Source organism: Danaus plexippus, chromosome 11 (genome assembly GCF_018135715.1).
Source record: "Danaus plexippus chromosome 11, MEX_DaPlex, whole genome shotgun sequence".
In the NCBI taxonomy this organism is placed as follows: domain Eukaryota; kingdom Metazoa; phylum Arthropoda; class Insecta; order Lepidoptera; family Nymphalidae; genus Danaus; species Danaus plexippus.
The window spans coordinates 6,481,072-6,507,913 of record NC_083544.1 but is presented as its reverse complement, the minus strand read 5'-3'; the positions used below and the strand labels follow the sequence as shown (position 1 = coordinate 6,507,913).

The 26,842-nt window shown below is 29.6% G+C and overlaps 6 protein-coding genes across 9 annotated transcripts in view; 4 read left to right on the top strand and 2 right to left on the bottom strand.

The window, feature by feature from the left end:
- LOC116766024 (uncharacterized) overlaps positions 1–26,842 on the top strand; it is a 78,676-nt gene that overhangs the window by 48,373 nt on the left and 3,461 nt on the right. The gene's annotated exons all lie outside the window — the stretch shown is intronic.
- Positions 79–11,740, bottom strand: LOC116765684 (1-acyl-sn-glycerol-3-phosphate acyltransferase gamma-like). Of its 2 annotated transcripts, none has more exons than XM_061522079.1 (8): positions 11,584–11,740; positions 10,515–10,731; positions 10,163–10,335; positions 5,305–5,466; positions 2,676–2,876; positions 2,387–2,524; positions 1,648–1,867; positions 79–1,552 (listed from the first exon to the last, which is right to left on the bottom strand). In XM_061522079.1, exons 2-8 carry the CDS (start codon positions 10,693–10,695, stop codon positions 1,473–1,475), a joined length of 1,155 nt encoding a protein of 384 aa, XP_061378063.1. In that variant the 5' UTR covers positions 10,696–10,731; positions 11,584–11,740; the 3' UTR covers positions 79–1,472. The 2 variants fall into 2 exon arrangements, with proteins under 2 accessions (XP_061378063.1, XP_032511150.1); XM_032655259.2 differs by lacking the exon at positions 11,584–11,740 and adding an exon at positions 11,241–11,408.
- LOC116765972 (tRNA N6-adenosine threonylcarbamoyltransferase, mitochondrial-like) lies at positions 11,820–13,391 on the top strand. The gene has a single exon (XM_032655624.2). The coding sequence runs from the start codon at positions 12,124–12,126 to the stop codon at positions 13,366–13,368; it is 1,245 nt and encodes a 414-aa protein (XP_032511515.2). The 5' UTR covers positions 11,820–12,123; the 3' UTR covers positions 13,369–13,391.
- On the bottom strand, positions 13,904–14,871 carry LOC116765679 (protein stunted). 2 transcript variants are annotated; one of them, XM_032655255.2, is made up of 4 exons: positions 14,728–14,871; positions 14,521–14,651; positions 14,288–14,305; positions 13,904–13,995 (listed from the first exon to the last, which is right to left on the bottom strand). In XM_032655255.2, the coding sequence occupies exons 1-3, from the start codon at positions 14,754–14,756 to the stop codon at positions 14,292–14,294; spliced, it is 174 nt and encodes a 57-aa protein (XP_032511146.1). In that variant the 5' UTR covers positions 14,757–14,871; the 3' UTR covers positions 13,904–13,995; positions 14,288–14,291. The 2 variants fall into 2 exon arrangements, with proteins under 2 accessions (XP_032511146.1, XP_032511145.1); XM_032655254.2 differs by lacking the exon at positions 14,288–14,305.
- Positions 15,084–22,477, top strand: LOC116765678 (traB domain-containing protein-like). Its single transcript, XM_032655252.2, has 11 exons — positions 15,084–15,244; positions 15,442–15,617; positions 16,959–17,051; positions 17,246–17,403; positions 17,661–17,785; positions 17,917–18,043; positions 18,805–18,944; positions 19,569–19,720; positions 20,904–21,009; positions 21,514–21,639; positions 22,087–22,477. The coding sequence occupies exons 2-10, from the start codon at positions 15,458–15,460 to the stop codon at positions 21,626–21,628; spliced, it is 1,176 nt and encodes a 391-aa protein (XP_032511143.1). The 5' UTR covers positions 15,084–15,244; positions 15,442–15,457; the 3' UTR covers positions 21,629–21,639; positions 22,087–22,477.
- On the top strand, positions 23,823–26,420 carry LOC116765853 (traB domain-containing protein-like). Of its 2 annotated transcripts, XM_032655476.2 has the most exons (9): positions 23,823–24,055; positions 24,127–24,278; positions 24,424–24,548; positions 24,799–24,925; positions 25,093–25,235; positions 25,353–25,510; positions 25,780–25,882; positions 26,126–26,175; positions 26,265–26,420. In XM_032655476.2, exons 1-8 carry the CDS (start codon positions 23,956–23,958, stop codon positions 26,130–26,132), a joined length of 915 nt encoding a protein of 304 aa, XP_032511367.1. In that variant the 5' UTR covers positions 23,823–23,955; the 3' UTR covers positions 26,133–26,175; positions 26,265–26,420. The 2 variants fall into 2 exon arrangements, with proteins under 2 accessions (XP_032511367.1, XP_032511366.2); XM_032655475.2 differs by lacking the exon at positions 26,126–26,175.

Sequence of the window (26,842 nt, the reverse complement as noted above, 5' to 3'; positions counted from 1 at the left end):
AACTTATCACCAACAGATTACAATATGTACAGAATAGTCTTAGGAGTAAAAATATTGATTATAATAAATAAAACTGCAATAATTAAATGGGGTTTATTAAATTTTTTTATAACAGAAGTTAAAAAAATACTTGTACACAATATATATTACCAAACTATCAATGTACCTGAAATTTTATTCTAACAAAAATGTGCGTCACTTAAGCATATATAGGTAAAATACTAATGTCCGACCGGGCTCACACTACATATTTAAATAAATAACAAAAGTAAATGAACAGATGATAAGTACTATAATCAAGAGAACAATAGAAAATTACAAAATTAAAAACTAATATCTTTTAAATAAAACAACATTTTTAAATAAGAAAAAAATAATTAGGAAACCATTTTTTTTAAGGCTAGTATCACACACGGAAAACATTGCACACATTCTAATAAATACTGTGCTTAAATAAATTTTAATATCATTTTAAATACAGGATAATGAACTGTAAATATTTATACAAATATTAAAAAAAAATATATATTAGGTATTAAATATAGAGTATACAAAACTTTTATTAGTGTAACATTAAGAAAAAAATAAAAACCGTCACCTCTATAATCATTTAATCTATGTCAAATATAAAAATAATAACAAACGTACAGGTTCATCATATCAAGTAGGAGAAACAAATTTGTTCCTTATAGCCTTTCATATTTACATGAGTAAAAAAGTTTGCGCGCGTATTTGTACAAATTAAACTATAGTTCTGGAAATCTCATAAAATGTTTTGCGAATGTGAAAAATATAAATTTTATAGTATAACAATTATAATTTACCAAAAAAGCTGTATATTTCAAACATGGATGAGAAATAAAAAAAAAAAAAATATCAACAATTTAAGTGGTTCCAATTCATCATACTCTTGTCTAATGAGTTTTGTAAATAATGTTTATGATATTAAAAATATTAAAACTGAATGTTTCCATACTAGCATCGTGATATTTATGGATTACACAACTGTGATCAATTCATGGATGAAGTGATGATAAACACAAATTATGAAAATTCGGCAGAAAATAGTCAAAGCTTAAGAAAGTTCTTGATTTTAGTCTCTAACTAAATAGTTCCGAAAGAACTAAGATCAAGTGTTATATAAAATCCAAAAATCGACTAATTTTTTTATTTTTTTTTAATCCAACGTTGTTTTTTCGCTTTTATAATCATTGTAAATATTGCCCTTTTTTTTCTTGTCCGCTGTAGAAATATATTTTACAGTCTATTAAATTTTTATCTGTATCTAACTTTTTCTAGCTAAAATTTCCACCTATAATACTACAACGACCAAATGACATACAAAAGCTTATATTCAAAATATCTTTAGGTTCATCCTCGCACAAACAGAATCATATTTGGCATTATCCACCATTCATAAAAAAAAATATTTATAATTTTATTTAATATATTTTGGATACAATAAAAATAAATCACTTAGTTTTCTCCGTTCCATATGATGAACCTTGGCTGATTTTGGACATCCCTATGGACTTTTGAAGCAGAATGTAAACTGAAATAAGGATTTACCAATTAATAATGACATTTAAAGTCTTGCAAGATATTATTATACAGCAAAATTTCCATTAATAATTTTTTATTACTCACACGCTAGGAGAATGGCACCACCAATAGAGAAATACAAGAGCTTTCCGCTGAACAGCAAACCCAGGAGGTAATATAACATGGGAGTCAGGGTCACAACCGCCCAGCCCAGTGTGTTCAGTAATGAGTATATACGGTTAGGTCGCTGGAAAGACTCAACTCTCTCCACACCCGACTCTAAGAAGAAATCACCGGTGTTCAAGAATGAATCCTGCATTTTGTCCTGAAAATACATTTTAATGTATTTGGTAAATTTATTTTTATTGTATTTAAATCAGTTACAGAAATCACTTCACCTATTGCTGTAGTGTTCACATTTATAAGTCATGTAATAGTATATAATAAAAAAATTGACAGGCCTTTAATATTGCTATAAGATGGATAAGTTTTTAAGATATCTGTTATTGATATTATTGAAGTGAAATTTCTTACGCGACTTCTAACAAGGTTGCGTTAAAGGTTTAACGCTCCAGAGGAGTGGGAGAAGAATAAAAAGAGACAGAGAGGGAATGCGTGGCGCTCGTACGCATCCGGGCAATCAAAACTATGTAATTTTAATAAAGTTTATCTTAAAGAAACACTAAACTAACTTCTTAAAAATAAATTTCTAACCCCTTCCTGTTTTCATTCCAACATTACGAAGTCTCACTTCTTTCGCACGGAGGGTCTCCACGCACAATTATTTTTTTAAATTCTTTTGCACACAAGCTGATTTTTTTATAATCTATTGTTTTATACTTACTTTAATGACAAATATGTCGTGTAACCATTTCGCGGCTTCAGCCTCATCTTCCGGGATACTCTCCACCGGTATCCTTTCTATATACAAGTGTGCGTGGACGGGTTTACCATATAACATCGTGGTCAATGTCGGAGGTACCTATGAAAATTTGAAAATATTGAATAATAAATTTTACACATAATTATTACAGTAATAACACGTTTCTTGGTAAATAACTGCTTAAATCTAAAAAAAATACCGGTTTTTAATAATAATTAAAATCAACGAAAAAATGCCCTACTTAGTTTACCTTGCTATCCTTTTCGAAAGCCAACTGTATGTTGTATATGGCTGGTATCTTTCCTCTGAAGTATTGGAGGCTGGTAGTGAAGCCCCTGGTTCTTGGTGTCAAGTGATGCTTAAGTAGCGGCAGATTCTTCTCCTTAGCAAACTTTAATGACGCTTCGTGTTTAGTTTTCGTGAATCTCGTGCCTTCCGGTGTTAATAATAGCTGGAAAATAAAAATATATAGAATAAATTTTGAAAAAAGAACAACGTTTTTAAATGGGACCTGTTTAAATACTACGTTACTCTTATTAATAATGTTGTTCACATAAAAAATAACTGGCACTTAAAAAAATATAAATATTTAAAATTAAAAAAAAAATCTACTGATGCGTAGATAAGTCTGTAATGATTTAATAGATTATATAAATATAACACAAAATGAAAGCTGAAAAATGTTTGCCGACATCCAAATATCGTGATTTATACAAACAGAAATAGCGTATTAAATACTAGGGAGATGTATGTCATGATTAATGTCACTTGTTTTGCATTTCTTTAGCGAGCTTAAAAAAACTATTTCAAGTAACACTTATAATATTTGCATTTTATCGACATCATACTTTTCAATTGCTTTTCTATAAGAATCTGTTATAAATTTATCATTTTGTCAATTAAGTTAGAGTTGTCAACATAAAACTTATATTTATAGATGAGAAAAAAGAAGAAAATTTGATTAAAAAAATAGGGTGGAGCTAAACACTGTCGATCTGTAGAAAAAAATATATATTTTAAATAAATCTATTTTAATAATAACGAGTTAGTCATATAGAAAATAAATATTAGTTTAAAATCACCGATGTTAACACAATAACATTATTTACTAGTTTTTGTCCGCGACTTCGTCCGTATGAAAGTCAGATTTGTGCTTAAAGAGAAATGTGCAGTGTGTTAAAGCTATAGATTTGCTAATCAACTGTCTGAGCTGTCTGTCTGAGCCTGGGTCACGTGACGTCATACATGATACAACTGTTATGCCTTGGTCCGAGGGAAACTACACGTGTTACTCTGATATATAATTAATAAGTTTTATCAAAATGCATTGAGTAGTTTTTACGTGAAAGAGCAACAAACATACATAAACCATCACAAACTTTCGCATTTATGATATTAGATCTTACCCCTAATGTTCGTTGCCGATTTGGCAATTTATAAGATTGAAAAACCTTCATAATTTCTTTTACAAAATATATTTTTATGTTTACAGCCTATATAAAGACAATATATTTCTTTGTTTGGACCACACCATATTCATATGAGGATTTTTATGAACCAAATGTTGCAAATACTGACTTAGTCATGTAGCCTTCAGCCACGATCATAGCCTAATAAATTATGAATACCAAAATATTGTAAGTGAAATATGTTTGATTTAAAACATTGCCAAAATATTGCCAAAAACACAAATCCCGATAAAACAGTGTGATTGGAAACCGTTGCATGATCGGAACTTATACCGTCAACGTATCTAATTATAGGCATCAAAATGATTTTGTTTTGTCAAGTTAAAGTGCACACGGATATAGCCATTAGTTTTATTTGTGGGTAGTTTACTACTATTCGTTCACACAAGGACTGTTTTTATGCTAAAATTGTATTCATAATAAGGTTTACTTGTTTTTGAGCCTACATACATTTGGTACGTCATGGCCTTGTAGAGGCCAAATTTCTGAACTAATCGTAGTTACAACATAAAATATATATATAGATAGATAGATAGACATCGATCTATATATACTTTTTTGTTAGAAGCAGGACTCACTTGACCACAATTACGATTTAATATGTACTTAACAGGAAATAAAGTGTTAACTCTTACTATAATGAAGCATGTAATTATTAATTATCGGATTAATCCGGTTGCTAATGTGAAAATAAATAATTAACTGAACTTTAAGAAGATTCAATATAAAATGTAACGAGAATTTTATGTGAGAAATGAATTCGGAATACCCTCAAAAAAGATCAAACACGAATAATAAAAAACGTTTGAGGAGCTTTAAAAATTATGAAATTAAGGACTATGTATATCTAGTTATGACTATTGTGGAATAGGCCTTTAAGTTTAAGTAGCGGCAAGGACAGAGCAAAACTTATAATAATTGGTACTAGCGAATTCTCTTTTAGTACATTTTAAGATCAATTGTTCAAAAGATATGGTTGAAATTACAATTTTTCTTTCTCATTCTGATCTTTCGTCAAACCAAATAATGTATAAGTTTAAATTGAAACGATTATAGTTTTCGATAACACGTCTGTGAGTCATTGAATTTAGTAGTTTGTTTGAACAAACTATAACTTTTTTAATAGACAATCTTAACAAGGGACGCTACTTAAATGTGACGATGAGTATAAATTAATAATGATCACAAAGAAAATATGTATCACAAAAAAATAAATAAATATAAAGACGGTACTTGGTGAATATAAATACAAAGCGGCTTGAATACAAATAATACAGTCGGGGCCACTTAGATCGCAACGACTTCCGCGTGGTGTATACATCGTGTGTAAATTATGATTCTCACTACACGTCAAGATTATTCACAAACACTTAACATAACCTATTGACCATCATATCTTGATCCACTCACCCATACTGGATCTGGATAATCACAGATCTCTGATATCTGTTCCTTGATGATCTCTTTGTCCTTCTCGAATGATCTCTCTAGGAATACGAACTCGGAGAATTTCCATATCCAACCGATTGGTGGTAAATATTTGATTGATTTCTTAGCGTACGCTTTGCAGTTCTGTAAATAAAAAAAAAACATCTTAACACTTGACACCTTTATTACGAGCGTGTTATTTACTTAAATAATCAAATACAACGCAATCAAAAAGTTCTTTAAACTTTGCTTAGATTTTAAATTACACAGTGACACTATTACCGCTCAATGAACACAATAAATGTACTTATTGTCTTAAATTTAATAAGTACAATTTCAATCATCATTGTCAGAATTAATGTACATATAAAATTTAAAAATATCCTCTAAGAAATCTATATATGAACATTATTTCATTAATACATAAACGCAAATGCAATCTTTCTTAGCGACAGTCAAAAAGATATCAAAATTAAATCTAATCGTTTTAAATAAAAATAGCGTCCATCTTGATTAAGATTTGTCATTATTAAATTACGAGACAAATTTATACAACATTTTCAATGTGTTGTTTTATATATAGTCCTTACTACTTAGTATCAGAATGTTTTTCTATAAACTTAGCATTAATTTTCGCCTTAATTTTTATATATATATAAAACGACTGTACGTGTCTATATCACGGAACTCCTCCCATACGGCTGGACCGATTTGAATGATTATTATTTGCATGCATTTGACTAGCGCCCCTGATGATTTAGATTTACAAATAAGCCCGGGCAGATGGCAATACAGTCGGTAACTAGGACATTTCAAATGAAAAGGCTGCAACTTAGGTTAATATACGTATTGTTTTAAACCACTTTATACATTTCTCTCGCAGATCAACTCTGACGTTCACGCGGACGGGGTCGCAGGCAAAAAATATTATATATAAATGTTAAGCAACCGGTAGCGTCGTGTAGAATCTGTGCCACGGGGCTTTATAAATAATGCAACTGTTACGCCGCAATCCCAAGAGCACTAAATGGCTGTTCGAGATAATTTATGGCCTAAGTCACTTTATAATGATAGCTAAATTACATCACGGGAAAGTTTAATCAAAATCCGTTTAGTTTATTTTTGTATAAAATGATTAAAAAAAAAACATTGTCCTTATTTCCAATCACGCTTGACTTAGTATTATTAAAAATATAAAAATTTTTTCTTAATCTTTATTCCCTTAAAATTTAAATTCGATCCTATTTCTGTTATGTAGAATAATATATGCCGATTATTTTTGAGGAAATTGTTCGCGTACAACAGTACCCTTAGATAACCTTGAAAGAAGCATATCTTGAATCACCTGTTATAACTGTTACGACTATGTCATAATCCGATAAAAAATACCTATTTCATACAAATTATCTCATAGATGTTATCGCTTTAAATTATCAATAAAATAATTTTAACTCTATTTGGATGAGATAATATTTATTATTATTTATCAAGAACCGGTAAAACGTGATTTCATTTCATTTTAACCTATAGACAATGTTGCGGCAAAAACGAAAAATTATAAATTAGATAAAACTGCTGTGGTGTTAATATTATTGTATGCAATTGTAATCGATTTGTGTTAAACAATTGAGATAAGGCGAAATATTGAACAACCTAATTTAAACTCGTATTGATAACCGATTGCAACACATTAGAATATCGTAAAAAATTATCACATTATAGGCATTACGCTTATTTCAAGTTTACATAGCCATACATACATACAGAGCAATAAGTTTTCATTCAAAAATCTTCACACATCATAGTACTAACATAGGTTATTGAATGATAAACGAGAAACACTTGACAGAGTGACCATGCACAATTAGTATAAACATATTGAAGATAGTCAGACGTAGAAAAGCATCAATGATCATTAATTAAAATGAAACGACCAATTTCTTCGTCGAAATGTAAGCTAAACAAAAATTATAAATGTAACAGTAAACTACTCGCAGAAGTGAAAATATATATATAAGTATTAAATATATCTTCTACCATCTTTTCTAAAGGTTTTATTTATGTTTGAAATGACAGAAAGAATGGGTGTCGTCTGTTTTACGAAGCCTCGACTTACCAAGACTAGTTGTAAGATTTAGTTAAAATAAGAGACAATAATTTCTCTTTTTCGATTCTTCTCCCTTCACTAATTATTCTTATTAGATAACCTTCCGATATTATAACTTTCTAGAATACAAGTTTCATATAATGACGTCATAATGTTGACAGATGAAAAAAGTGTAATTATTTTGGCGCATCTCTTTACGACATTTGTAATTTTAATGTAAATGGAAAAAAAAAAACATTTAAAATTCAAAAACAACAGCCACAATGTTACATTCGTCATTCAGTGATTTAAAAAGCGTGTAAAAAAAATATTTGACAGCAAAATGATATATTTTTATAAAATTGATTTCAAAAAAAATTTTTACGATTATAAATATAGATTGCACAGTTAATTATTAGGCAATTATCTATTCTACTGTTATCGCAATCAATGCATCCTTCTGCACTAATAGGAAACGACCATTGGATGTGTTTCATCAATAATACACTACGAAATATTTGCAACGGATCTCCAAATTCTAAACTATAAAAAAACGATTGCTTACAGCCGTTTAATTTGAAAAATTGACAGATATGTATAAGTCAAACATGTAATTCTACTGATTGGAATGACGCTTCATTATAATATTAACAAATTATAACAAAAATATTTTTCATTTTACAATACAATAACCTACTATTTTATAATGTTACTAGCTGTTACCCGCGATTCCGTCTGCGTAAGAAAAATAATAAGAAACTATGACAAAACTTTAAAGCCCCGTATGCGCCCTGCCTCCAGCTCGCGCGTTATAATTTCGGGATGGTCATTCGGGATATTGAAAAAAGTACCCTAAGTTACTTTCTATTGCATCAGCTACCTGACAATAAGTCCGTTAAACGTGGTTCAGCCATTTTAGATATAAGCCGAAACAAACATACACTCGTATTGTGTTTACATATACATAAAAAAATAGGGGTTGGTGATTAAAAAAAAATTAGGGTTGTATGTATTTTGTGACATAATAAAAAAATAAAAACAAAAAATTTCGTTCAAAAATTAAAAAAATAGTTTACGGGTGAACGACCCTTATCACTAAGGGGTATGAAAAATAGATGTTGGCCGATTCTCAGACCTACTCAATATGCTCACAAAATTTCATGAGAACGGTCGAGCCGTTTCGGAGGAGTACGGGAACGAACATTTTATATATAAGAGAAATAAATTGGCAGCGGTGTCCAAGTTCAGTGACATGTTACAACTTGTACCACAACCTCGTAAGATCCCGCTATCAATCGGGATTTAGGTATAAATTTTACTTCTAGCGCGAGTAATACTTCTTATAGTGTGTCATCGATATATATAGTTTTGCATGAAATTATATCGGAGGTAAAAATATGACGAAATTTACTAAGATTTTATAACATAAATTGGACTTTGTTCTGTTATTACACGATGTCATATTCGATAACAATAGCTATCCATATCGTGTAGAAACATCTTAATATTATATAAGTAGTAATAAATGATATATCGATTAATTAATGTTGTTAGCATTTGATGTATGGGGAAGTAATTTTTTTTAATCAAGATAATATAGATACTTGTTTATTCCTATAAATTCAATTTAGTTGTTACTGCACATAGACATGCGTTTGATTATACGATGCACGTTTGCACGGATACCATAATTGATGAACAACTACCAATTCCCACCTCATCCAAGACCTCAATTCACTTCCTTCATCCGTCTTTGCTCAATAAATAACCAATTTCATATAGCAATCTGCTCATTTGTTACGTACTATTATTGTTAATGGAATATTTCAAAATATAACACTGTGATTTTTAACACAAACAATATAAAATACATTGAAATCTTGACCTCCAATAGGAGTTACTATGAAACAATGTTTAAGTGTTCTTTATTAGTATTGTTTACATTTACGACGAATATTTATAGCACGACAAATTGCATTACAAATACAAATTAACATGCAATTTAATTTGTTGCACAAGATGGATCACACTAATTTTATTTTTCAAAACATATTTATAGTATACAAATAGCTGCCAAAAATAGAGTTGGCGAAACATGAAAATGAAATCCAAGTAACGTACAATGAATGCGTATCGTGAACTCTATAGATAAATTAACAATAAATGTCTGTATAAACTGTTGTGCCAGACACATTAAGACATCAAACATCGGAGCATACTGCATAATAGCATTGTTAAGAGGTCAAATGTATATACAAATGAAAGCATTGTACATTTATGCCTAATATAAAACAAAATCTTGTTAGTTTTCTCAAAGGGAAAACACTCTCAGAAACCTTTGTATTGACAATATATTGGCACCTTACAAACAATGACAAATATGATGCAATGAAATGTTATATTATTCATTTTTTTTTTTTTATAAATATTCATCACTGAACAGACAAAAAAGGCACTGTTAGAACTCTATGGAATAATTATTTGGAAACCGGAAATCGAGCAAATCCAGCATCATTAAACATTCACCGAATCTTGTACCAGTATACAAGACTGACATTTGTTGGAAAAATAATAGAGCTGAGAGGACGAGTACCTACTTTGTATATGTTGGGCTTGGTATATGCATATAATTTATTTAATACCAGACAGTTTATTGAGAATTAAATAATAATAATCACCCTAATGTACATTTTATGCAGTAACCAATAGAAACTTCCATACTATTAATAAAAATATTAATAAGTTTATACTCACTCCAAGCACTTGAATTCCATCACAAAAGTGCCAGCCCATGAGCCAATCGACCTCATAACTGTGGTTCATAATCAAATATCCATGTTCCTTGCCGTAATACTTATCATATTCATCCTTTTTAACATAAATTGATAGTTTTGTGCCTGACCACCATTCTGACATAAACACTAATTCTGAAAAACACTATAATATTAGATATTAAATAATATATTCACTGTCTGTACTATCAGGAATATACAACATGATAACATCAACATATGTTCTTGAATGTAAAGAGTACATAATAAATCAATATGTATAAAATAGATTCATTTTACAATACAATAATTCAATAATATCAGATGATACTTACGACAGTAAAATGAGTATGATAGGTAATAATTAATTTTTCTAAACAACCTCTTGTTAAATGGTTTTAGTCCAAAGAACAAAACAGCCTGAATAAAACTCAACAATATCCCTGATGTGAAGTATGATATAGCAAAACATAGATGTACTATAGTTGACTGTTTCAATATGTTCAAGTAAAGCATTTTGCTTTAGTCACCTCAACAATTTTCTCATAAAAACTGGAAAAACAAAAAATTTTTACTTATCAAATATACAGATTTATTTTTACAATTTATTTATTTTGATATATAGAACTTTTATATTTTGACATTTAACATATGTTAACTATTTAATATAATTTACTGTTACTTATTAAAAAAAAAAAACAAAAGTGTTTATGAACTTTCTAAATGTAGAAAATTAAAAAAATTTATAATTTATTGTTTGATTAATTTGATTTTGTTTCACTAATAAGGCACCTCTAAGGAAACATAATGTAAGTTAAATAAAATAAAAAGAATTCTTGGTTTCTTTAAAAGCAACAGTTCCAGATTTTAGAGTTATTAAATAAATAATATATAAATTTAAACAGTAAGAATTTATATATATTTGTTGCGTGGCGTCTTACATTGAATTATTTACAATCATTATAAATTAAATAAACGATCGTAAAGTATTTTAATCAAAAATAGGCAGAACGAATTAAATAAAGTCTAGAGGTATTTTTACAGGTTATTTTGTTACTTACTGGACACTTTTAGATAGAGCGAATTCGAACCACAATAAAATTATTACACATAATTCACAATATATACTTATTATCTCAAAATATACACTGCGAAGGCAAAACAGTCGGAATAATGAATTTTGTGACGACCGGACTCGGTTTATCTAATTTACGACCGATAAAATTAATAATTATATTCTATACTCTATAGTCCAAAGTAGTGACGTGAACCCTTGTACCGTAAAGTTTCACGATTTTTAACTGTACTATTAAAAAAAATACTAGAGTGTTAATATAAGACAAAATAAACTTCATTGGACAAGACTAAATAAACTTTTAATTATATGTAAAAAATAAAACTAACCTTTATTCTCGTTTCATACACTTCATCTTGCTTTCATATCAACACGTTTCCTGATCTCACATAATTAACAATTTATTTACTTAAACTAGTAAGGAATTTGAAAATTTATACTTATAAATTGAGTTTAATTAAGTTTTATCTTTTTTGAGTAATATTCTAAAAATATCTATCGATTGTTATTGCTGGGACGAACTGACTTTGACAGACTACAATGACACATTTGGGCAGGTAATAGGTATTGTTATGCCTACTTTATGAGTGATATTTGATAACATAAAATTGACAGCCCGGTTTTTACTACGATCCCAATTTTTTGATATTTGAAATCAATACCTATCTACGAAACATTTTTTTTGTTTTTATGATAAGGTCGATATAAAACAAACTTCGTTAAAATATTTGGTACCTAAGTTGTTTTGAGATAATCGGAATGACCTAACCTTAAGAAGAAAAATGGCATCTGTAGGACAATTATAAAAAATTAAATCGTTACTCGTTATGTTATTAAACTAATTGATCTAATAATTTTAAAGTATAACAATGCAATTCTCAAAATATGTGCATAGAATTATAAGAGAGAACCTCAGGAACTGTTGGCGTAAGAATGATTACAGATATAAATCTTTTAGTACTTGGAGTCCCATTGTTTTGGGTATAGAAACTTCGTGTGATGACACAGGTTGTGCAATTTTGAATAGACGAGGGGATATTCTTGGAGAAACATTATTTTCCCAAACATTAGTGCATTTAAGGTATGGAGGTGTCAATCCATTAATAGCAAGAGACATGCATCGTGAAAATATTGAAAAAGCAGTATTTAAGTGTTTAGAAAATTCTTCTTTATCCATGGACAATATTGATGCTATCGCTGTTACTGTGAAACCTGGTTTATTAATTAGTTTAGAAATTGGTGTCAAGTATGCCAAGTATCTTTCAAAAATTTACAAAAAGCCCTTAATTCCTATACATCATATGGAGGCGCATGCCTTAGCTGCCAGAATGTTTCAAGATATACAACTACCATTCCTAACATTGCTAATTTCGGGTGGTAACTGTCTGTTAGCATTTGTGAAAGAAATAGATAATTTTCTCTTACTTGGTGACACTATGGATAATTCACCAGGAGAAGTTTTAGACAAAGCTGCTAGGAGAATGAAACTGAGAAATTTACCAGAATATTCAGGTATGGCTGGTGGTAAAGCTATTGAGATGGCAGCTAAAAATGCAGTTAATCCATTTCAATTTGATTTCCCATTACCACTTAATAGAAATAGAGATTGCAATTTCAGTTTCAGCGGTCTTCAGGATGCTTTTTTGAGACATTTGTTACATAAAGAAAAATATCATAATATCATGGGTGATGAAATTATTCCGGAGGTAAATGAACTGTGTGCTGCTTTTCAATTGGCAATGGCTGAACATATAGCACATAGAACAGAAAGGGCCATAAAGTATTGTGAAATGACTAATCTGTTCAGAGGGGATGTCAAAAATATTGTTGTTTCTGGGGGTGTTGCCTGCAATGATTTTATATTTAAAAGTATTGAGTGTATTGGTAATAAGTATGGATGCAAAGTCTTTAGACCTCCACCCAAATTATGTACTGACAATGGAGTTATGATAGCATGGAATGCCTTGGAGAAGTTAAAACATAAGTCAGATAGTGTAAACGAGCCCATAGAAATAAATCCTACCGCACCACTTGGTAAAAACATAATTGACAAAGTTAAAGAATCAGATATACAAGTGAGAGTTACGAGATTAAAAAAGTTTAATATTGTATAATAAAATGATCTATTATTATTTAATCCTTTGACTCTTGATTTGACAAAATTTTCTTAAACATGGAGATTATTTTGATTGAGAATCAATAAATATTATCCAAGATTAGCTGTTACCCCCGACTCCGTCTGCGTAAAAAAAAACGAAAACATTTGTAAGCACATTGTAGGCTCTGCCTCCCACTCATACATGCTGAAGCTTAATTTCGAGATCATGATTAAAAGTAGCCTAAGTTACTCCTTATTTCATCAGCTACCTATCAATAAATCCTATCAAAAATTTGTCCAACCAGTTTAGCGATAAGCCGGAACAAACAGACAGACCATAATTTCAAAAAATTATATTTTGGTGCATGTAATGTATGTATATTTTATACATGAACGAAAAACAGGTTATTTTAATATTACAAACAGACACTCCAATTTTAGTTATATGTACGATATGATATGATAGATACTTCATTGCTTTTTGTATAAATGTCTATTTTAATTCTGACCCCGGTTTTATACTTATGAATGTCATTCAAATAAAAAGCAACTTGCAATAGATATTTATTACAATATAACTAACATAAATTATTCATCACCATCTTGATTAAACCCATCTACTTGGCAGCATTCTGTTGTAGATCTGGAAGAATAATAATAATAATTAGTTTTCTTATAATATGCATTTCGGACATACAATACTATACTAAACATTTTTTTAAGATGGTTAATATTTAAACTCGGCACTCATGTTATAATTCACAACTATATTTCACGGTAGTTAGACAATTTTGGAGTATCTGGGATCATAGCAGGACAATAACAAAACAGTGAAGGCGGCTACATTCACAAATAAGTAGTTAATAATCTAATTTATGTTATTCAGTACATGCTTTTAAAATAAATTGCAACCTATCCTTTAACTCCTGACTTACTCATCTAATCCTTTTCATCTGAAAAATTAAAGGTATTTATGAAACATGATATAAATATAGGTGAAGAAAGGGAAGAGATGAAAAGAAATTTTGAAATAATATATTTTGTATGGATAAGAATAAAATTATTCAACCTTCGTAACATTTGAATGTTGATTCGGATTTCATAGTACGTTGATGTTTACTGAAAAGTATAAATAGGTTCACATAGAACGTGAATAAGTATAACTTACGAGCAGGCCTGCCGTTAGCCCAAGGTGTAATTCTGACATGGGACTCATCACGTCTCAGAGCTTCTGTACGAAGTTCTGGTTTTAATGACCGCCGCAAAATTTTTGCAGCAATGTTGGAGTAGTTTATGTAACTGGAAGTACATTTACAGATTTTTAATTACTAATAATACTCTGAAATATATTACGTTCGGTACACAAATAACTTACTTAAGACCCGCTTGTCTCCAGGCACTCATTTTAAGTTTTTTAAAGTTTATCCACGATCCAAGTGCACAGTAGAAAACTTAAAATGTGATCGGAAAATTAAATTCCGAATTCAGTGATGTAACAGTGGAACAGATAAGTAATAAACTGAAAGTTTGATGTTATATGTCAGATTCGGGATATGGGTAAATATAAAATATTCGGACTTGTGAGGTCATTATAATTTTTTAATAGTAAATTTTAGCTATTATTTAATTAGTAGTTATATTTATTAACAAATAGTTGAAGTGGAACATAGATTAATAGGTTTTATGACACATCTTGATGTTTTTGTTTTAGAGATCTATATTCTCTGTATATTTTGACAGATGTCGGTTTTGTCGACAAATCACATATGAATATTGCATTCTATAGTCTTGTAAAGTTTTTTATTTTTAATAAATACGTGACAAAATATAAGTTGAATATCTTAAGCGATCAGAGCACAATACCATATATTTTTATTGGGGTTCAATACGTGGTAAGTATATTATTATAAATGCCACTATAAGAAGTTATCAACATAAAAACCTAATAAAATATGCTTTCTCTATCCAGTAACCTTTAATTAAAACTTTATAAAACATATTTATTTATATAATTTTGTATTAATATTAAATAAATATACTTACGCCTCCATATGGCGTCATATAACGAAATGTCATACTCGTTTTATAGCTAGGCTGTAAGTAATATGGAATCTGAGATTGAAAGAGAACAGTTACTTGCCCATCAGACGAAACCAGCCGTTCCATGTGATATAGTGAATGAATGTCAAATGTTCTTAAAGGCGGAAGAGGGGGGTGGTGATGCTCATGTAAACATGAAAGAAAACGTAGAAGCAGGACAAAGTGGTAATATTATTGTATATACTTTTATTTCTCATCACACAATTTTCTTTTAATGCAACAATATGGAGCATGACTGTCAATCCATCTATATGTAGTTTAGAAATACATACTTTCAAATAGTAAACATTGAATTTTTTGGCTTTAAATTTTTGATTGTCTTTTATTTGTAATTTCGTTCATGTAGATATTGAAAGTGTTGGTGAAGCCTTGGTATTTTAGACATTATTAATACATATTATAAAACCTCGCTGCATCTGTCTGTCTGTTCACAATAAATGGAAAAACTAGTGCACCGATTATCAAACAAATATCACTATTCAATAATGTGATTCTCGAGGAAGGTTTAAGTATGTAATTTGTTAAGTTTTAGTAATTACTTGTGTGTACAATAACAATATTTGTTGAAGATGTCGGCAAAACATGAGCCATCTGAGAGCTTTTAACAAAAATTCTGCCTTAAATCTTTGAGATATAATAAAATAATATATGGTGGAATTGTTTATCTTATATAGGTCTACAAAAAAGTCAGCAGTGGCATATATCTATACCTGAAGGATAACATACTATATCCATTTTATAACTTTCAAAAATTGACAGTCCTAAAACGTTTATTGGAAAGCTATTTACATAACTACGGTATTAAGTCTTATCAAAATAAATTACTTCATTTTCAAGCCTACATCACTATCTGTAAATTACTTTTTAAATTATTTAAATTGGGTGTATCATTTGAATGTTATCATAATATAAGTTTAATAATTCTCAAAATTAAATAGACTATTTTATATTTTTGTAAAGAGCTTGTGCAAAGCCGGGGTTGGTACCTAGTTTTGGTATATGATACTATTTATCAGGATGTGTGGAACATTAGTACAATTGTGAAATTTTATGACAATTGACTTGATTTACAAAATATTTTCTATGTTAATTTTTTCATTGTTAATTAGAGTTGATGAAGATCGCATTAGCTATTTTGGGAAAGAACTTATTAATTGAAACCAGAAGATAACATAAAACCTTTTTAATCATATAAACAACTGTGTGAAGTTGATAGTAGTATAGATATTTATTACATTATTAAATTTTTTTATTCTGTTAACACTGATAGTCCTATATGAAACATTTCACAAAGATAATCATGTCACATTTGAAGAGTAACACTTGTTAGGTTTCTATGACATTGTATATGAGTTAGTTTACTCCTGTCGTCTGTCACGGCTAAATTATAATAACTTTAGAGTGATGACACGAAGGAAACATCCAAGACTTAAAAGTGATAGATCTGTGCTCTCATTTATTTATTTTTTTATGTGAATTTTTAATATAATATATGTAAATTTTTAGATAGATCCAACTTCTTCAATTCATCTCCATATCCGACTAAAGAGGTTTTATCTGATGATACAGTAAACATAGCTGATGGCAATGATTCACAAGGTAAGGCATTAAAAAAATATATAATACAATTCAGTTATCGAAATGTTGAATGACATTGAACTTAATTAAATTATCTTTAAAATAAAACCTGTCTACTTTTACTTTAAATTGTTATTCATTAATACAAATGTTTATGCCCTTAATAATTTTTAAAAGTATTATATTTTTTTAAATATTGTATGTTTCCACCAAAGACAGTGAAAAAAAGTCAGCAATTGATAGTACAACAGATGTTGAACCTGACAACGGACTGCCGAATACAGTGACTGTTTTGGATGCTCCTGATGGAGGGAAGATATATCTTGTTGGAACTGCTCATTTCAGTTTAGAATCTCAAGAAGATGTATCCAAGGTAATATATATATATAAATATAAGAATTAAGATACATCTAAATTAATATATATAAAAATAAATTTGTTGCAAAATCCTTTCCAAGCTATTCTCAAAGTAATATTAATACATTAATAGTTACTAATTTTTAAATTTGTTTTTATGTTTTTCTGTTAAATTTCTATTATAGATAATAAAGAAATATGTTAACATAATTGTTAATTGCACAATAGACAATAATTGCATTCCATAACCAATATGTTTTTTTTTTGTTGTAGGTTATACAAAAAGTATGTCCGCATATTGTAATGGTAGAGTTATGTGAACAGAGAACCAATATCTTACTGCTCGATGAAGAGGTTATATTGAGGGAAGCTAAGAATATCAATATAGCTAAAATAAGGTATTTATAGATCTTAAATATTATATAATTATGTCATTATCTTAAACAAAAATTATTATGTTAAATTATATAGTAGTATATCATAGTACATATTAGCATAAAAATATAAAAGTTATATTATTACAATCCAGGACAACAATGGCTGAAAATGGTGTATTTAATGGCCTTATGTACATATTATTGTTAAATATGTCAGCTCACATCACTCGTGAGCTCGGTATGGCCCCCGGAGGTGAATTCAGACGAGCTATGGCTGAGGTATAGTAATTTTTTTCTATCAAAATTCATAAAGTTTCTCCTATTCAAGCAGCCTCAGGTACCAAGTTAAATTACCATCAAAAGTTGACCATTTGTTTTAGATATCAGGAACAAATAGACGGACAGATCAATATTGTTCAACCAATGATGTACTTTGTAAACATTTAAATGTATTTAGTAAAAGGGGGTTGCATATCACATATTTGGGATCCAGCCAATGTATAATAAGTTCACTAGTTTTAGACATTTTGTCAAGTAGTAATGTAAATGTAAAAGTAATGAAAACATAGGTTAATTGAAATTATTGGAAAGAATAATAAAATATGTAACCTAGTAGCATAATTTTTAGTACAAAATATTTAAATTTTACACTTTATATATTTATATACTTTTTTTTTTTTGGATATTTTTCTAGAAATTTGTTCTGCACATTTATCTTTTGTATGAAAATATATATTGTATATAACATTTATACATTTTATCATGACGTGTTTTTCCCTCATGACGCTCTCGCCTTACTGTTACCTAATGCATACATAGCCTTGCGTTTGTTTGGCTTCAGCTATAAAAGTATACTCATTAAAAAAAAACTGGACAAATCTATAGGAATTATAATTGGATTATACAGAAAATTGTTATAATATGTTAGGAAACATATATATAGCTTTTAAAGGCAATAAAATTAATATTTATCGTATATTTTATATATTATTCTCTTAATAAAAATGAGCTCTTATAATTAATTATCATCTTTTCCACAGGCCAAAAAGATACCTAACTGTGTTATCCAACTCGGTGATAGAGCCATCGATATAACACTACACAGAGCTATATCCTCATTGACCTGGGGTCAGACAATACGGTTCATATGGCACTTACTCACATCCAACCAGACTATCAGGTAATAAATTATTATAGGAAACTCATTAAAATACTGATGGAATTATTACAATTGATCCTATTTATATTATTAATGCCGAAGTTAGTTAGAATATATATATATAAATATATATATATACATATTTATATTTATACTATATAGGTATGTAGCTCTTAGACATCAGAATGGTACATATGATATACCCCAGAACTCCCTGTAGTTCCTGTGGGATCAAGCCATTATATGTGTTGTATATGAAGTCCAGTCACAGACAAAAACTAGGTCCAAATAAACTAAAAACATAATCCATACATTTTTTTATTTCATAAAACATTCAAGTATTAATAAAAATATGTATTTGTATCCATTAAGAGCATAATGGTCGTTAGTAGTTATATCGACATGTATATTGTTTTAGTCTACATATATTTTAAAATATCGTTTCTTATTGTGATGTTATTAAAAATAAATATCGTGATAAATATATACATATATTTAGCACGATATTTACTAACTAGTGGACTATTTTATCGGAACGCTATAAACCGGAATTTGTAGGTTAAATGTAGGCTTGTATTCATAAATTTTTCATTCCAAATATTTTCTTTTTGCCTTTAAATTAATAAGTACCACTTTTTTTATCAGTTTAGAGGAAGTTGAGAGATGTAAACAGAAGAAGTTGCTAGAAGACATGTTGGAGGAAATGGCCGAAGAGTTCCCGCCATTGAAGCGTGTGTTTGTAGTTGAGAGAGACATGTATTTGAGTCATTCACTACAAGTTGCTGCTCTACAACCACGTGAGTTTGAGATTCAGAAAAAGATTTTATCAAAAAATTTACACAAGATGGCGCTGTTAACAAATAATTGTTGTCATTTCGTTTGATATCAATAATGTAGAAAAAAATTAGTTCGCCATCTTAACAGCTCCGCCATCTTGGGTTTAGAATGACGTCAAAACAACTGATCGTGTTGTTTTTATACTAAGATCCAGTTTAACCAAACAATGTTAAATGAATGATGTCTTGTTAAGGCGTGCGGTGGACTGTTAGATGTATAGAACGTCCCACCACGCACTAATGTTTATTTAAATGACTTCACAAGGCATTAATATTAATTCCTTCTCTAGACGTCCGTCAAATGGCTAACGGACTGTTAATCTATTGTAGTGTCAGAACTCAAATGACCAATCCCACCCCTGATATTTGGTAACCATAGTTACAGCATGTTTGTCATTTTCGACTATTCAATTGTATTTATGGATAAGGTGAATTAAGAATTCTTTTTCAATTGATGATAAAATTTTTGCCACCGTCTTTTCTATGAAATTGCAAATTAGATAGTCCTTTCATCACTTCTAACTTGATCACAATTTATATGCCAATAAATTGACAACACGATTTTGAGAGGTACAACCTAGTAAAGTGAAAAGAAGGCTTTTTTGTGCCAAATCTATGCAATTAAGGATATATACAATTTGTTCGCATTAGCTAACAAGTGACGTATCGAGGGATAAAGTGGTCCATTGTAGCAAACATGTCGTATTAAACGATATAACTTGAATTTGGTCGTCTTATAACAAGAACGAATAATTTTGTAGCCGGTCATTTAACCTGTCATTTAATAATCCGTTGTTAATAGACGGCTCGTTTAGATTTAACAAGCAGGACTTGGTGAAACTGGCTCTAAACTTTTTTTTCATTCTCAATCTCTCAAAGCCATGTACGAAGTTCAAAACGTAGTCGCAAGATCCGTTTTGAAGTACTTAAATTAAATTTTGAACAATAGTGTTACGAACCAGAGTAAAAACTCTGGTTTCATCAGTTACCTGAATAAAACAAAGTGGGTTTTTGACGGGATAAATTAAAATAAGCCTTATTTATGTTCACACTTATTACTTATATATAGGTTTCTATATAAATCATATTTTAAATATATTATAATATTCAATGTGTCTTTTTGATATTATATTTGATTTATCAGGTCGGGAGCCGTGTAGAATCGTCGGTGTTGTCGGGATAGGTCACGTGGCTGGTATTGTTGAACACTGGGGCAAAATCAGTCCACAAGATATAGCGCCGCTGTTGAAGTAATTATATATTTTTTTAATGTTTATAACTTATTTGTTGCAATGTATGATAAATTACATTTGTATATATCGCAATTGTCGATAGATCCAGTGTACAGGTCATTAGTTTCATTAACTTTTATACATAGCTTGTTTTTTTAATCATCTTTTTAAAGAAGATAGATAAAGAATATAATAATAATGAAAATTATACACATATAGGAAACAATGAAGGAGAATATACATTAAAAGTAAGAATATTTCTGTTTCAACTGTTTGATATAGTCATGTAAGATCATATCCGACAAACAGGTTACGGATGGAATAAAATCGACTACGGAAATGAGTGTTCCAAATTCAAAACTTAACAATATTTAAGTTATACTAATTGCACCTTAGACATCATTCATTCATTTCTACTCATGTGACGTCATCATTCTACGCCGTCCCGAACTGTTTTGTCGTAATCCTTCATTCATTCCATTCTATTCGTGTATGTCAATGTGACGTCATCGTTTCATTCAGGGTCCCTCCGCCGTCTGTGTCGACTCGCGTCCTTCGTGTGTGTGTCCGCGCCGCGTGTGCGGGCGCTCTAGTGTACGCCGTTTACAAGATGGTGCCTAGAAGATGGCTTCCATGACGGATATATACGTATGTATATAATACAATTACATGTATGAATTACACTATTAAATTATTTTTATTTATTATAAAATATCGAGTTGTATATTTTTTTATTACTTAATGTTCGCATATAATAGCATCAAACTGGAAATATGTAGTTTGTATATGCAAAGTTCTGGTAAGTGAATTTGTAACAAAAAATAATTAGCAAAAAAAGGAGTTGTTTCATTATCGTTATAAATATAAAAAAAATACCTTCCGGCCTTTTTAATTAATAACTTTATACCGCTATCGTGTATATTTTTTTGTATATTATGTGGCCTGTCCGAAAAAATAAAACTTCCGTCATTATTTTAGCTATCGACTTACAAGTAAAGAATTCAATTTAAGTATTTTATTTTAAGAAAAAAGACGATATTATTGTTATATATAAATAATAGAGTCCTTGAAACGATATTGTTTTTATATTTTCAGGATAATCGAGGTTGTCCTTATAGTCGCCGCTTTGATAAGGACTTTGCTCACAGATGATATAAAATGATTCTCATTTTTTTTTATCTTTTGAATTATTCTATCATCGATAACTGTTCTTGACAAAAAAAAAATTATGTCATACTTTAAGTTTCTTTACATTATAATGTTTGTTATAAAAATATTTTTCCTTAAGTTTTTACTATCTGTATTCAAAGGAGTTTGATTGATACATTTTTTTTTAAAGTCATCAAAATTTTTACATTTTAAGTAAATTTTATTTTAATTATTGTTTTATGTTTAAAGTATTGTTAGATGGTAAAGTGTTAAATCTGACAAAAATGTTATAGTTAATTAAAATAGTTGAGAATGTTTAATATAAGTTTAAAAATAACTGTTGTTTTATTTAAAAAAATTATTTCATATCATGAAATACAGAGGTAAGTATGAATATTTAGGTGTTACTTTTATAAATAATATTTAATGTTAACAAAATAAATGTAGTAATTACGATTTAAACAACAAAGCTGATAAAGTCCCAGTCAATAATCGATCTCCGTGAGACCGCTTTGCGATATTTTTGTATGATTCAGACAAAACTGCCCGATACAAAAACGTAAACTCTCAGAACTACAAAATTATATAGGACGGTATGGATTTCGGGACAAAGTTACAATAGAAGTTTTTAAAGACGAAACAAGACACATTCATAGCTCGTTTGTCGTTCTATAAGATAATTCCAACAATTCCCAAGCATCTATGGTCACACTACACACGAATCATTTCCCGTTTCTCATTCATTAACATACTTCAATACAATAATGTGATACGTATGAATAAAAAACAATTAACGCTCCGTTTATCATAACTATGCAAATTTAGACTGAGTATACAGTTTTTATATTGTGAAATTATTATAATTTTTCTTCAGCTATGGCTTCATCGCACTGGAATCGTGGAATTTTTTGCCAATGCCAACGTTTTTATTTATTGGACTAATTATAATCTTGAGTACTGTGTGGAGCAAACACGAGAGAGTAGGTATAAGTTATATTGTAACTTCTTCTTTGAGTGTACAGCATGTTAGTAGATAATCATACGTAAAAGATAATTTACTCAAGCTGGGATGTGTTTAAATCACGTCAGTTGTTTTATACATCACTACATGTAAAGGTGTACCTATTACGCCTGTAGGAACATAATATTATCCGACAAATAATATGTCTTACTTTACAAAAGAAAAAATAACGCAAGTTAAATGATTGTCAATGAGATCGAGAGACGTGTAATGATTGCCATCTAGTAGTTTCCACTACTTTCTCTGTGTAGTCTAGACATGTTACGTTTAATTGCATTCATTGAGGCAAAACCATGACTATTTACTTTCAATATTTTTTTGGCTTCTAATACTATTTCTATTTATATTTACTCAGCTACGATGCATTCTGTTTTTAATTTTATTGTCTAATTTAAATTATCATTGTAAATAAATTTGAAATTATTGCCTTCATATTTCTCAAATTCTATCCGCATTTGTAATGCTATATGAATTTTCAGAAAAGCATTTAGTAGAATAATTAAGGCTTGTTGTTTGTAGTTCGCATTCAAAATTGAAATAGGGTGTTCCTATCCTGTTCACAAATCCTCTTTAAAAGAATTCCGTCAAACGAGAAATAAAAAAAGTCTCCATTAGTATTTAATAGAATCTTTTTTATTCGAATAACATTTGTAGGGAGAATTAAAAGAAAATAACAGCAGTGTGTCATTGAGATGAAGATAAAATGACTTAGGATATGTGTTAAATAAAAATCAATATGTAACAATGATAACTTTGGGAACAAAATTTCAGTGTATAGATATTATTTATAAAAAATGAGATTCTCATCATGCTCTGCCCTTAGACAAATTGTATTTTCGAAATACAATAATTATGTGACGCTTACAAATACGGGACATAAGATTTTTGACAACTGTATGTATATCAAATACATTATATGTAGTTTCTTCGTTAGTATAAGTGATTTTAATGATTAAACTTTGTAGTTCCTCGACTCATTGCTGCAAGAAATACGAGCGACGCCGCCAGTCTACCATTACCACCTTCGGCTACATTTTTACAAAACGATGACAATGCTAAAGTTGTATTATTAGGTACCGTGCATTTTAGTAAAAAGTCTGTGGAGGACGTTTCTGAGGTTCGTCACGTAACGTCATCTAGTACCCTACTGTAATGGGTAGCTGTATCTTTATTATATTATTAAATGTTGTATTATTTAACTAAGATTGTATATAGGTGTTATTTCAATTTAAATATGTATGTATACAATTTTTTTTTATTAGATTGTGAAAGTTCTCAAACCAAATGCGATTCTAATAGAGCTATGTCGTCAAAGAGTATCCCTCTTAGAATTGGATGACCGAAAGTTTTTAGAAGATGCTAAAAATTTAAATGCACAGAAAATAAAGTAAGTTTAAACTACAATATGTTGTCAGACTTATTTTGTTACCTTATAAACATACTTTTGTTAGTTTCGTCCTCTATTGATAGCTCTAAATAAGAAACATTCAGTCACATGTACTTTATACAATAATTTTTAAATAAAACATTTTTAATTTAATATAAATTTATTTACTTGAAATGTCCCTTCTATTGTATTCATAGGTGATTCTTTAGAAGTATTTTAAGCAATCTAACAGTCTTTCACCTTATCCTAGAGACGCTGTTAAAGGGCAGAGCTTTATGTCTGGGATGCTTCACGCCATGTTATTAAAAACCTACGCTGATATCGCCAAAGAACTGGGGGTAGCTCCAGGAGGGGAATTCCGTAGAGCATATCATGAGGTGAACACTTGGAGATACTAATTAATATTTTATATACTTAATAACAATTTATACCGATTAAGTAATATCTTGACTTAAATAATTACAAAGGTAGCACCAGAATAATATTAGTAACAACGAATTATTGTGAACCATTTTTATCTGTTTGAAATGATTTTTATTTCAAGATGAAGAAAATCCCAGGATGCAAATTATTTCTTGGCGATCGGCCGATACGCATAACTATAGCTCGGGCGTTCCAATCCTTGACTGTCTTAGAGCTTGGACAAGTTCTCTACCACCTGACCACATCAAATCCAAAGCCTTTAGAGTACGATATATATCTTTCTTTCATATAAAACGGTTTTCCTTAAGACAAATTAACTTGTAATATGATACATATATGAAATACATCTTGAAGTAAAATTACATATATATATGTTTGTAGCAAAGACCAATTAGAGAGATATAAAGATAAAGACTACGTACATGCTCAGTTTGAGGAAATAACAAGGCAAGTGCCCGCGTTCAAAAAAGTGTTTCATGTTTTTGTCGACGAACGAGATAAATGCCTGGCATTTTCTTTGCAAGAATGTGTTCGTAGTGGTGAGAATTTCCGATATTTAATGTTTAAGAATTTATGTTAAGCCGTCTTACTACTCTAAATGCGGTTCTATTCTTTTCTAGGCTTATAATTCTTAAAACATAATATTTCATACTCAAATAGAATACACTTAGTTTTATATAATCAATGCTTATGTGACTCTATCGTTTATGGAAGTAACAAAATTATATAAAGCTTTCATAACTACTGGCTTGCGTAGTAATTATGTATCAGTGTTAAGCCCTAACCTATTGATATAAACGACTTTTAGTTGAAAAACCTCGAGTTTTGGGAGTTGTGGGTATGGGACATGTTGACGGTATAATGAAATACTACGGTCAGATGAAGCAAGAAGATATTGTACCCCTACTATTGTAAGGATTTATATTTTATTTTTGTAGATATTAGATGAGTTTCAAATAAAAAAGGTACCTTAACGTATTTAGGCCTTACTTTATTATTATTATTTTAATTTTATTAAGAAACCATTAGTAGTTTTAACCGAAGATTTAGTTGCACTATTTTTTTATTACAATTAATCTATTATATTTCTTTTGATCTAGTTTTTCATGGTTTTCAAGTAAGAATTTAATTTTTATTTTTTTATTCATTTTCAGCAACTAAATCTTCATGTGATGAGCTCAAGTTCTTATTTATTTTAATTAAGGTGAGATTGAGTGATAACTGTAAATAATTTTTATCTTCTTTTATTGTTTTTCTTACAAAATATATTACAAATTGTTGATCTTATTACAGGATCCCACGGCCACCGCTTTACAGGGTGTTGATAGGGATGGGTATAAAATATACATTTTATTTTTTAATATTTTCTTTCGTATACAGGCTTGTATTTGGTTAATATTTATTGTATTTTACAAAATATAATTTAAATAAAAGAGTTTTATTATACTACCCATTTATTATACTTTTTTCATGCTTTAGTAGCTCTATGAAAATTGAAAATTAATAATTTATGGATACAATCTGTTTTTAAAATATAAGTTAATATTTCTTCTGCCTGCACCTAAGACACAATAAGGTTTTTTTTATGTCAAAGGAGACAAACGAGCAAACGGCCTACCTAATGGAGGTAGTACCGTCACCCATGGACTTTCGCAAAAAAATTTGCGGATGCGTTGCCACCCCTATTTGGGGAACTGGGAGAGGAAAGGGTGGGAAAACGGAAAGGGCAAGCGGCTCTCTCACTCATCGAACGAAACGCAGCCGTATAAGACTACTTCACATCGATCTTCTGTGAGAGGGTGGTACTTCCCCGGTCGAGCCAGCCCATGTTTGAACTGCAGTAATTTGCCCACAGCTAGGCTCTATCACCA